General features: G+C 38.4%; 1 protein-coding gene and 1 long non-coding RNA gene across 7 annotated transcripts; both read left to right on the forward strand.

Annotated features, from left to right (window-relative positions):
* The first annotated feature begins 3,125 nt into the window (after positions 1-3,125).
* LOC145111055 (uncharacterized) lies at positions 3,126-3,710 on the forward strand. Its single transcript, XM_079047351.1, has one exon. It carries the CDS (start codon positions 3,126-3,128, stop codon positions 3,708-3,710), a length of 585 nt encoding a protein of 194 aa, XP_078903477.1.
* Positions 3,711-9,926: 6,216 nt separating this feature from the next.
* Positions 9,927-11,989, forward strand: LOC145111528 (uncharacterized). Of its 6 annotated transcripts, XR_013710302.1 has the most exons (7): positions 9,927-10,116; positions 10,558-10,688; positions 10,952-11,006; positions 11,125-11,168; positions 11,247-11,305; positions 11,419-11,677; positions 11,764-11,989. It is a non-coding gene; the product is annotated as an uncharacterized LOC145111528 (long non-coding RNA). The 6 variants fall into 6 exon arrangements; XR_013710300.1 differs by having other exon boundaries at positions 10,952-11,168; XR_013710301.1 differs by having other exon boundaries at positions 10,952-11,168; positions 11,250-11,305.
* The last annotated feature ends 1,075 nt before the right edge of the window (positions 11,990-13,064 follow it).

Below are 13,064 nucleotides of genomic sequence, written 5' to 3' on the forward strand. Positions count from 1 at the left end.
CCATGCTACTCTCGGGTCAAGTACATACCAATAATAGTTATGGGCTCATCTAATCCAACACTAACATCCTACATAGTATAGTAAGAAGACTCACATTGCCAACACATTCCACAACTAATAGCTCCCACAGCCAACAAATGGGTGCTAAACACCTCCTAATAAACCACACAAGGTAAACCCTAAGTCCACCTTCTAAAACTAGAAATTTGACCAAAAGTCAACCCATGCCAAAAGTCAACGGTCAAAGTCAAAGTCAAGTTCAATACTTATCATCAACAAGACTCCACATTGTAGCCTCCTTGTGGCCACGTCGTGGTCACAAAATGCCAAAACAGTCGGGCTGATCCCCAGTCGCCACGTAGTGGCGGCCAAAAGGCCACATCATGGGAACTGGGTCTAAACAAATTAATTGATTAGGTTGTTTTCCTTAATCCTTAAGAGCTCCAAAAGCTCATATCTGATACCCTCCAAGGCCTTGATGGATAAAGTTTCCAACTTTATCCATTAAGACATCTCAATAAGACAAAACCTCTAAACCTAAGTTCTTAATGACCTCATGAAGCATGATCTTATCCATTAATCTCTTAATCACTAAAGTCATTCATCCATATTTTCTAGAAGGCTTAAATTGGTGCTTTATGGACATGTTATGTGCTTTTTTGGGTTAAAACTTGATCAAAATACAAAATTTTGATTCTCAACTTTTGCGTGCCAAGGATCACGATCAAATATTAAGCCCTTACAAGAAAGTTGTTCGATGTATGGAAGATACAATATCTGCAACTGCACCTCATTTTCATGAAGTTCATGGGCTTCTCTTTAAAGCCCAGAAGATAATTCGAGGAACACCTGTGAGACGGAGTTGGAGACTACCATGGTTACTAATCTTCAAATTCAAGATAACGATTTTAGGGCATTTTTGAGAAGAAGAAGAAGACGGATCGGTTGACATCTAGAAATTGATGTGTCTCGATTTCTTTCAAAAGAAAGAGAGGAGAAGCGGAGGGTGTTTATTGCCGGTGGAAGAAACGTGGAGTCTCCATGTTTTTCTACAAGGACACATATCCATGAAGGTAGTCAGAGGGAAAGTCAAAAGTCAAAGTGAGGCCAAATTTGTAGATGAAATTAAAGGACAAATGAAAAGTAGAACCTTTAAAAACCAGTGTGGGCAAAAGAAAAAACATGAAACTTATGTGGACAAAACAGAAGAAGGCAAAAATATTATGTTCTTTAAAGCCTTTGTGCTTTAATATTATATACTAATAAATAAATATTAATAGTATTAGCTGTAAAGTTGGGGCCCTACCTCTATCTCTAGAGTCGGTCCTGTCCATTGTTTAAATCATTTTTAAATCATTTTTATAAACGTCACCGGGGCTTCTAGCCCAGCGGTATCCAACGGTATCAGGTGATGTCCTCCCTTTTTGAGGTCGAGGGTTCAAGTCTCGTTATCGACATAGGTGAAATTATGTGTTAATTTAGATCTAGATTATATATTTGTATTTTCCGGTTCAAAATAATAAAAAAAAAAAAGCTATAAACACCGCTTTTTACATTTAAAAAAAAAACACTTCGACTAGCACAAAAGTCGAAATATATGTAACTTAAAATCAACAGCTTGACTTTACTAAAATCATCTCGTTATGTTCTCATTCTCTGCAAGTAAATTACATTCATCATTTAATTTTTAAATTTCGTCCATTATTGTTTTCGACTGGAATACACCTATTGAATCTACTAATTAATTGCTCAAGCATACCCTTCTGCTGTTATGTTAAGTGTTTTTTTTTCAACATTCTTGTTGAACTGAGATGTTTTTAATGGTTTTTTTCGTTAGTTCCACTTTTATATATATATATATATATATATATATATATATATATATATATATATATATATATATATATATATATGAAACCATCATAATTTGTGACATATTGAGACGCAATCCTAACCATTCATTTTGGAGATAAAAAAAAGTATTTTTAAAATGCAAAATAAATGAAAATTTTCGAAAAAAAAATTAATATAATTTTATCCAAAAAAAATAAAAAAAAATTACGGTTTTTTTTCAAAATATAAATGAAATATTCTAATAGAATATTATATTGTAAATATTTCAATCAAAATTTTAAAATGTTAGAATATTTCTACTAGAATATTAAACTATACTCATTCAAAAAATTCTAAAATGAATATTAGAATATTCTAACAAATCTAAGAATTCAAGTAGAATATTAGAATATTTTTTTGACATATCTACAAATTTTAGTAAAATATTAGAATATTCTAACATTTTAAAAATTCGATTTGATTATGATAAGCCCAAACCATTCTTGGTGTATCAAAGAAGAAACAAGAAGCCCAAAACTGGGACAAGCCCAATCAGGTAATCAACATCTTGAATCGTGGGGGAATATTTCCTTTTTCTTGATTGGTCATTTTTGTTTTTGTTGTGAGCATTATCTTTCTTGTGCCAGCTCTGTCCCTGGGACCATTTGGTGGCTGTGCGATATTTCCTTTTTGCTTTTGGTTTAGTATTTAACCTCTTGGGTGTAGTAGTGTTAGTTAGGAAAGAATTACATAGTGTAAACTATCTTGGAGAGTTCCTTACCTCTCGAAAGCATGGAGTTTATCAATATCATTTGAGTTTCTTGGTCACGAGTTGTTAGTTTCTCTTATTTTCTGTATGAGTTGTGCTTAACATTTGGTATCAGAGACATGGTAGGACCCCAAAAGAACACTGCTCCATTGGAGAAGAGGCTAGAAGCTGTGGAAGAAAGCTTGGGGAACATCAGGGAGGAGCAACAGCAACAAAAGCTGGTGAATCAACAACAAGCCAGAGCAACGGAGGACAACAAACTCATGCAGAACGAAATCATCAGGAAGCTGGACCTTCTGGTTGGAAAGGTGGATAAGATAGAACGAGGTAAAGCTGCTGAAACTCTTAACTCCGGTCTTAACTCCCCAATCGTTACTACCATGGACAAGAAACTCAGTCCTGAGGGTTTAGGACCTAGCGGGTCTAACAAGGCCACAGGGGAGGACCAGAACTTGTTTTTGGGTCGTTCGAAGGTTTAAATCAAGGGAGGGGTCGGTTTGAATACAAACATCGGAAGGTCGACATGCCCACCTTCGATGACAATGACCCCGATGGGTGGATTCTACAGGCCGAAAGGTATTTTGCCATTTATCAGTTGATAAATGAAGAGAGGATCGAAGCAACGATTCTCTCTTTGGACGGAGATGCGCTATCGTGGTTCCGATGGGCTAGTAAGCAACAAACGATAACCATTTGGGAAGATATTAAAGACGTCTTCCTTCGACGTTTTCGACCAATCCACTGTGGTACCTTATACGAGCAGTGGTCAACGCTTCATCAAACAGGCACAACGGAGGAAGACGTCCGGAGATTCATCAAACTTTCGGCACCCCTGGAAGGCGTTACTGAACAAGTCGATTTGGGTAATTTTGTAGATGGGCTGAAATCTCCGATTAAAATAAAATTGAGAATGTGGGAGCTTGAGAAATTGGGCCACACTTTCACGTTAGCCCAACAGATAGAGGAAAAGAATCGATCCAACCAGAACAGTGGGTTTGGTATCCTAAATCCGAGAATCCCTGCTCAATTAGGTTCTCGCACTCTTAACAACACTGCTTCATCTCCAACAACAGGTACCTGGTCTCGATTTGGGAATTCTTTCAAGTGAAATGGGAACGTTGAAGACAAGCCCCTGACGGAAGCCCAAATCATCGAAAAAAGGGCTAAGGGTTTGTGCTACAAGTGCGACGATAAATGGCACAAGGTATGACATCCCCATTTTCACGGCCAGAAAAGACCGATTTGTTTATGCTTTGTTTTAAAATCAGAGTAATCGTTTAAAGAAAACGGTTGTGGAATTTGTTCCCAAAACAAAATATGATAAAAATTTATGAAAGCATTTCTTAAAGAAATGCATTTTCATTATATAACAAAATCTCGGGATGTCATGTTCCGATACAGACCAAAAGCATAAACAGAACAAAATAGACCTTACAACAGTTATTTATAACTACTGGCCTATAATCCACTATCTCTCGTCATGCCAACCAACTTATGCTTTTGAGCCACTACCTGTAATACAAAGAAAACTGAGTGGGTCAGGCTTGGGAGCCTGGTGAGCATATAGGGTTTTCAACCCACAATAATACAATTATTATATTCAATCATCAAACAATCAACCCAATTACCCATCCCCATATCTCCTTTATTTCTTAAGGATTTTGTGACATCCCCAATTTCACGGCCAGAAAAGACCGATTTGTTTATGCTTTGTTTTTAAAAATCAGAGTAATCTTTTAAAGAAAACGGTTGCGGAATTTGTTCCCAAACAAGATATGATAAAACTTTATCAAAACATTTCTCAAAGAGAATGTACTTTTCATTAAATAATAAAATCTCGGGATGTCATGTTCCGATACAGACCAAAAGCATAAACAGTATAAAATAGACCTTACAACAGTTATTTATAACTACTGATCTATAATCCAAAATCTCTCGTCAAGTCCACCAACTTATACTCTTGTGCCATTACTTGTAATGCAAAGAAAACTGAGTGGGTCAGGCTTGGGAGCCTGGTGAGCATGTAGGGTTTTCAACCCACAGTAATATAATTATTATATTTAATCATCAAACAAACAATCCAATTACCCATCCCCATTATCTTCTTTGTTTCTTAAGGTCTTACCCTAAGAATCCACTATCCTTCATTCATTCGTTCCTAAAGATTGACCTAAGGAATTGGCACAAAGTCCATTGCTGCCCGAGGTTCATCTACACAGTACTAAATCCATAGCTACCATGGTTCATCTACACAGTACTAAATCCATAGCTACCAAGGTTCGTCTACACAGTACTAATTCCATAGCTACCATTGTTCATCTACACAGTACTAATTCCATAGCTACCATTGTATTTATATAAGGCACTAAATCCATAGCTGCCAGGGTTTTTAGAGTACACCGGTGAACATCAAGTCCACAACACCTACAAGTTGCGAGCTTGCTAGTGTTCCAATGGACTGTCTAGAATAGTCCGTGGTTGTCATCCCTACTCTGCTGAATGACGGGGGTCATCGTTTGGGTAAAGGTTTCACTCATTTTTCACCTGTCACCCTCATCTCACGACCTATATCATCTTTCGTCTCATCCTCAAACTCATCTTTCCTTACACACCAACTATTTCATCTACCCATGTTCTACCCAACATATTTGTAGATATAAATTACATATATAGTTTAAATCATTTAAAAACCATAATAAAACATTCATTCAACAACCATCTCAAGTAAACAAACAACGTATAAACACATAGCACATATTTCATAGCAAATACTTCATATCTATGCGGTAGAAGAAAGTAACTACACACTCACTTGATTAGACGATGCTCAGACAGTACTACGGCTCTTTGAGTAGTAATTCTCCGGTAAAACCGGGATATCTTCACACACCGGGCTTCTCGCAAGCAGAGCTTCGGCTTGGAAACTCTTTTCTTCTCGGGATCTTCGGGCTTCGGGACTTGCTTCGGGTCTCGGGATGAAACCGGGGCTTCGGGGGGTTAAAATAGAGCTTAGAGAGAGTATCGGGAGTGGAAGAGATGAGAAGGAGCAACCAAAATCGGCTGACCCTCGATTTCTATTTATAGGGTGAATTTTCTGAGTTCACCTCGTGAGTTTCTAATATTCACCTCGTGAACTGGGTCACCTCGTGAGTTTCTAATATTCACCTCGTGAGCTCGATACGTCATTGCATTTGTCATGGCCACTTGCCCTGGAAGACGTCCATCATCTGTTCACCTCGTGAGTCACTAATGCTCACCTCGTGAGCTCTGACACAGCCTTGGGGTTCACGCCCCGAACTTCAGAAATTCATAACTTTCGCATACGAGCTCCGTTTTCGACGTTCTTTATATCCACGCGTAGGTGAGATTATGCTCTACAACTCTCGTTTAGACTCCGTTGGCTAATTTCGACTTTATTTTTATTATATTATTTTTAGTAGGCCGGGACAGGAAAACTCCGTTATAAATTCATAACTCCTTCATCTGACGTCCGTTTTCGTCTGTCTTTTTACCGTTGGACTACTATCAACGAGATCTTCAATTCTTGTTTAGATTGTTTTGGCTAAATCTCGCTCGATCTCATATTCGAACTTCGGGTAATACACTACTAAGCCGAAACTTCGAAAAATCATAACTTCCTCATACGAAGTCAGATTTGGGCGTTCTTTTCACGCACGCTCTCGGTTTAACGTATTCTATGACTTTCGTTTAGATCGCTAAGGCCAAATATCGCTCTAACGTAAATTCACTATTTACGTCGCGCTGTGTCGTGCCGGTTCTGTCGCGAAACTTCGACATGTCATAACTTCTTCGTTATAACTCGGATTTCGGTGTTCTTTATATTTTCGGAAACCTTGAGACATATACTACAACTTGGTTAAGATTAATCCTTCTAAATAATCTTCCATCAAAAAGTCATTTTTGATGCTTATCATCTCTGAATTGACTAGCCCTGATTTACGGGCGTTACAGATTTACCCTAAGAATCAACTATCCTTCATCCATTCATTCCTAAGGATTGACCTAAGGAATTTATCCAAAGTCCATTGCTACCAAGGTTTACACGACATGCACTACGTCACATAGTCGCCAGGGATTATACAATAGGCACTACGTCGTATAGTCGCCAGGGTTTACTCAATAGGCACTATACGTCACATAGTCGCCAGGGTTTACTCAATAGGCACTACGTCGCATAGTCGCCAGGGTTTACTCAATAGGCACGAAGTCACATCGTCGCCAATGTTTACTCAATAGGCACGAAGTCACATCGTCACCAAGGTTTACTCAATAGGCACGAAGTCACATCGTCGCCAAGGTTTACTCATACCATCTTTCATCACACACCAACTATTTCATCTACCCCTATTCTACCCAACATTTTCGTAGATATAAATACATATACAGTTTAAATCATTTAAAACCTGCATAAAACATCAATTCCACACCCATTTCAAATAGACAAACAATATACATAACACATAGCACGTATTTCATGGCAAGCACTTCATATATATGTGTTAGAAGAAATTAACTACACACTCACTTGATTAGACGATGCTCGGACAACATTACGGCCCTTCAAGTACTATTCTTCGGTGAAACCGGGATATCTTCACACACCGGGCTTCTCGCGGGCAGAGCTTCGGCTAGAAAACTCTTTTCTTCTCGGGATCTTTGGAGCGTCGGGACTCGCTTCGGGTATCGGGGATGATACCGGGGCTTCGGGGGGGGGGGGGGTGGGTTAAAAGAAGGCTTAAAGATGAGTAGAGTAGGAGAGAGGTTGAGAAATTAGCAACCAAAACCGGCTGCCTTCGGTTTCTATTTATAGGGCTGAAAATTCAGTTTTCACGTCGTGAACCATCATTTCACGTCGTGGCTTTGGACGTCATCAGGTGCGTAGTCGCGATGTTCAGTCTGTCAGGCTCCAGAAGACGCCAGCACTGAGTTCACGTCGTGAACCCCCTTTTCACGTCGTGAACTCTGACACAGTGTTGGGGTTCGCGCCCCGAACTTCAGAAATTCATAACTTTCGCATACGAGCTCCGTTTTCGACGTTATTTATATCCACGCGTAGGTGAGATTATGCTCTACAACTCTCGTTTAGACTCCGTCGGCTAATTTTGACTTTAATTTTTATTATATTATTTTTAGTAGGTCGGGACAGGAAAACTCCGTTATAAATTCTTCATCCGACGTCAGTTTTCGTCTGTCTTTTTACCGTTGCACTACTATCGACGAGATCTTCGGTTCTCGTTTAGATTGTTTCGGCTAGAAATCACTCGATCTCATATTCGAGTTTCGGGCTGCATACTGCTAAGCTGAAAGTTAGAAAAATCATAACTTCCTCATACGAAGTCAGATTTGGACGTTCTTTTTATGCACGCTCTCGGTTTAACGTATTCTACGACTTTCGTTTAGATCGTTAAGGCTAAAAAGCACTTCCGAGTAAATTCACTATTTACGTCGCGCTGTGTCGTGCCAGTTCTGTCGCGAAACTTCGACAGGTCATAACTTCTTCGTTATAACTCGGATTTCGACATTCTTTATATATCCGGAATCCTTGTAACGACCACTACAACTTAGTTAGGATTGATTATTCACCCTAAATAATCTTCTATCAAAAAGTCATTTTTGACGCTTATCGTCTCTAAATTGGCTAGCCCTGATCTACGAGCGTTACACAAGGGGCGCAAATGCAAGGTTCAAGTGAACATGATCCTGGTGGAAGACAAAGAAGAAGAACCGATAGGGGGAGAAGATACAGAAGGACCCCAAGCCGTTTCGGATTCTGCGATGGTTGAAGTCTCTCTTAATTATGTAGCGCGTTTGACATCCCCTAAGACCATGAAGATAAGGGAATTGATTGGGGGTAAGCAGGTAGTAACCCTAATTGATCCAGGGGCTACACATAATTTTATTTCAACAAGAGTGGTTGATAACTTGTGTCTCTCACTTACCGACACCGAACCATATGGGGTCCAAATGGGAACAGGGGACAAAAAGGAAGGGAGAGGGATGTGCCAGGGAGTCAATCTTCAACTTCAAGACATCGACATTGTTGAAGACTTTCTTCCTTTAAGGCTAGGAAGCTCGAATATGATCCTTGGGATGAAATGGCTGGAAACATTAGGCACGACCCGAACCAACTGGAAGGACCAGACTATGGAGTTCGAAGTAGGAAACCAACAAGTCAGATTAACAGGTGACCCATCTCTCGGGTCCTCTCTAATCTCGATGAAATCCATGGAAAGAGAGCTACAAAGAGAAAAAGAGGGAGTGATGGTGGAGCTAAGCAACCTTGAAACAGGTATGACAAACACAAAGGAGGTTCCTCTTTTTTTACAACTGGTCCTGAAGGAATACGAGAGTGTGTTTCACGAACCAGAAGGTATGCCACCAAAAAGACACATTGAACATCAGATTGTACTCAAAGAGGGTACAGCCCGGTGAATGTGAGACCATATCGGTACCCACATTTTCAAAAGGAGGAGATAGAGTTGAAGATCAAAGAAATGCTTAAAGCATGGATAATTCAAGCAGGCAACAGCCCTTACTCGAGTCCGGTTATCTTACTGAAAAAGAAGGACGGATCCTGGAGATTCTGTGTGGATTACAGAGCCCTAAACCGAGCAACCATTCCGGATAAATTCCCAATCCCCGTGATCGACGAGCTTCTTGATGAACTTCACGGGTCTAACATCTTTAGTAAATTGGATTTAAGGTCCGTATATCACCAAATTAGGGTCCGATGGGAAGATACTCACAAGACTGCTTTTTAGACCCATGATAGCCATTACGAGTTCAAGGTCATGCCTTTTGGCCTCACGAATGCGCCCGCAACCTTCCAATCGCTGATGAACAATCTGTTTCGTCCCTATTTGAGGAAATTTATTTTGGTGTTTTATGATGATATTCTTATCTATAGCCCAACAGAAGAGTGGCATGTGAACCATTTGTCCACCGCCTTGGGAATCCTCACTACTAGAAAATCGCAAAAACGATACACAAGATAGAGTACGGCTGTGTATTTTGACCGTACTTTAATACGATTTTATATTTTTGTTTTTTTGTCCGCCTGTTTTTTTAAATGATCGCCAAATATGCTCTATTTTTTTTTTACCTCCAGAGCACTCATATTTTCATTTGCACGACTTCACCACTTCTCTTACACCCGGCTCCCGAGTTGTAGCAAAGAAAAGAAGAGAAAATAAAAGAAAGTAACGAGAGAAAAAAAGAGAAAAGAAAGGAAAACAAATTTATCATTTGTGCTCCGAGTGGGAGAGAAATGAAGGAAAGTTAAATCCAAAGGAAAGTTAGAAGAGAAAGTTTCCTTCCACTTCCTTACTGTAATGAAAGAAGCATCATTATCTCTTACTTTCCACTTCCTTAAGTTGAACTCGGGAGGAGCGGGGTGTTAGCGTTCACTCATCATCTCGTCACCATGACCACGAGACTATCATCATCTTCGAGCCAGTGACTCCTCCTATTCCCTTGCTAGTTTTGTCAAGAAGGTACAAATGCCCCTGGATATTTCATCTCCTTTTTAATATGTTCCTCTATCGATAATTTTCTGAAAATTTCTAGTGTTTCAATTGGCCTTCTTCTTGTAATTTTAGTCTGTTTTCAAATCTTTATTGTGAATCATTATCTGATATGGCTATATCCTTTCATTTCTCTCCTATTTTGTATAATTTTCTTGTGGTTTGTAATTGCACATAATGTGTTCGATGTAATGCCTGATTCAGATTATTCATATTCTGTTTTACCTAGATTCAGAATCTGATACTTACCTTTTCAATCATGATCAACTGAATGGATTTAGGAAGTCTTTAAATTTCAAATTAGGCGATGGAGTATATAAATTATAAAAGAACAATATCTTCTGAGGAGGTAATTTTTCTGATGATTGTTCATGTTCTTATTATTTTCCTTTTGTTTTTTGATTTAATTAGGTTGAGGTGACAATTTCTAGTGCAATCAGCAGAGATTGATTCTAGAATGCCGAAATATTGGTTAACTGACAATGACTCACCTATGCTGAAGCTACCTGGTATGAAACATTGTGTTTTGATGATTTTTCAAGGTAATTTTGCAAATATACGATTGTTTAATAGTTTACTATTCCCAAATCCTTGCATTGTTGCCCAACTTTACATTTAAAAGTGATTCTATTTTAGCATCCATGTATCTTGAAAATGAATGCTTTATGTTGTTTATCATACTAAAAAAGTAGTATGATACTTACGAATCCATAATCTTTTCGTTTTGTATATGAGTTTAGCCTTTAGCAGATATCATTTTGAGATTACTGCTAGCATGCTTATATATCATGTATGACATCTTCAGGGAGAAGTTTGTCAACATTACTTTTGCCCATATATGCAACTATTATGAATATAAGGTATTGTTTTGAGATGTATGTGTTCAATATTCACAATTTATTTATATCCACATGATTATTGTTTTTTTATTTAATTTTTTTTAATATTGTGGACTCACATGCTTAACGGAAATCAAAGTCATAGTTAACACAATATAGGCCCTTCCCCAACATCAGCAACAAGTTAGTGCCATTATTCCACCATGTATGACATCTTTTGTTATTGTTGCTTGTTTGTTCCTTACCCGAAATTTTGCACAGCAGGCTACTGGTACCAGTTATACCCTCCATGTAAATTTGATCTCTGAACATGACTATTCGTATGATTTTTTCCCTCTTCTTTGTACATATGTATGAACTTAGTATCTTACTACACGTGTTTAGTTTAATGTTACTCTAATAGCCTTTCCTGAAAATTCCTATTGCTTTTTAGGAGGTTGGAGGTAATCATGCTCAGAGTGTTGGGTTTTCTACTGATGGATTTACCACCACAGCCACAGCCATTATGAGGAAATTGCATCTCATATGGGTTTAAATTTCTTTCTTCTCTACCTCCTTTGTTTGTTTCTTTATTAGCTAAATGATTAAATTTGCAGCAAACAGGTGATGATGAATGAGGATACTAGAAGAATGCATAAAGTCAGTGATGATGTCAAAGGAGAATACTTAGTTTTTTTCCCCAGGACACTCAGGTATCACAGCCTTCATTTTTGCTATTATTTAAGTTAAAATCTCTAAAATTGTTGTTACAGTTTTGAGTTTTTGGTTTCCACTCTAGATTAGCATTTCTTGAAGAGAATAATAACAGTCTGAAGAAAATAGCAAAACTTGAAGATCTTGCTGAATATTCAAGACTAGGACTTGTTGTAATTTATAAGCTCTATTCTTGTGGTGACTATACATACACTATTTTATATTTTAACAGGAGATCTGATCTTGATATGAACAAACATGCTAGCAATGTTACCTACATTAATTGGATGGGCTCTTGAGGTTAATAATTCCGTATCAACTTGAAATTTTTTTTGCAATTTGTTCATATTTTGGTGAATCTTGATGCGTTCTTTTTCTTTTTCTTTCAAAAGAGCATTCCACCAAAAATCATTGACACCCATGAACTGGAATGACATAGTTGATTCACTTTATATTTTTGTTTCCTCATTAATGCAATGGATGGCTCATTAACAATGTAATTTGTTAGTTTTGTTGGTTTGTTTAATGTTGCTGGAGTACCGATTAATATTGTGGAAAAGAGAATTGGAATATAGTACGGTTAATGATGTGTATTATATGTGGAATAAAGTGTGTATTATATGTGGAAGTATTGTAGAGATTCTATTATGGCCCTAATCTAATACACCCCCAATATAATACAGGATGCTCTCCCGTACTCTATTTTGGTAAACAACCGTATTCTATTTATGTTTTTCTAGTAGTGCCTCCAACAGAATCAACTGTATTTGAACTTAAAGAAATGTGAATTTGGCCAATCTAAGCTCTCATACCTGGGGCACGAGATCTCTAAAGAAGGGGTTGCAGCTGAAGAGACCAAGATCCGTGCTATGGTAGAATGGCCAACACCCAAGAACATTAGGGAACTACGAGGGTTCCTCGGCCTTACGGGTTACTACCGTAAGTTTGTGAGGGGGTACGCTAACATAGCAACTCCCTTGACAAACCAATTGAAGCGAGATAAATTTGGCTGGAATGAGTTAGTAGAGCAGGCTTTCCAGAAACTTTTCCAGAAACTGAAGTCAGCAATGACCACATTACCAGTGTTGGTTATGCCTGATTTTTCAAAAACTTTTGTGGTCGAGACGGATGCATCCGGTTACGGTTTAGGGGCAGTTTTGATGCAAGATGATAGGCCGGTGGCGTTTTACAGTAGTACTTTGGGAACACAAGCGAGGTTGAAGTCCATATATGAGAAAGAACTCATGGCGATTGTCAAGGCTGTTTTGAAATGGCGACCTTACCTTCTTGGAAGACGGTTTATTGTTCGAACCGACCAATTGAGCTTCAAGTATATTTTAGAACAACGGGTGATAGGTAATGACTATCAACCTTGGGTGGCCAAAC

Source organism: Lactuca virosa, chromosome 5, assembly GCF_052849685.1.
Source record: "Lactuca virosa cultivar CGN04683 chromosome 5, Lactuca_virosa_CGN04683_v6, whole genome shotgun sequence".
In the NCBI taxonomy this organism is placed as follows: domain Eukaryota; kingdom Viridiplantae; phylum Streptophyta; class Magnoliopsida; order Asterales; family Asteraceae; genus Lactuca; species Lactuca virosa.

Bases quoted from the DNA above. Each gene is read 5' to 3' on its own strand.
- LOC145111055 (XM_079047351.1), top strand. From the start codon at position 3,126: ATGCCCACCTTCGATGACAATGACCCCGATGGGTGGATTCTACAGGCC.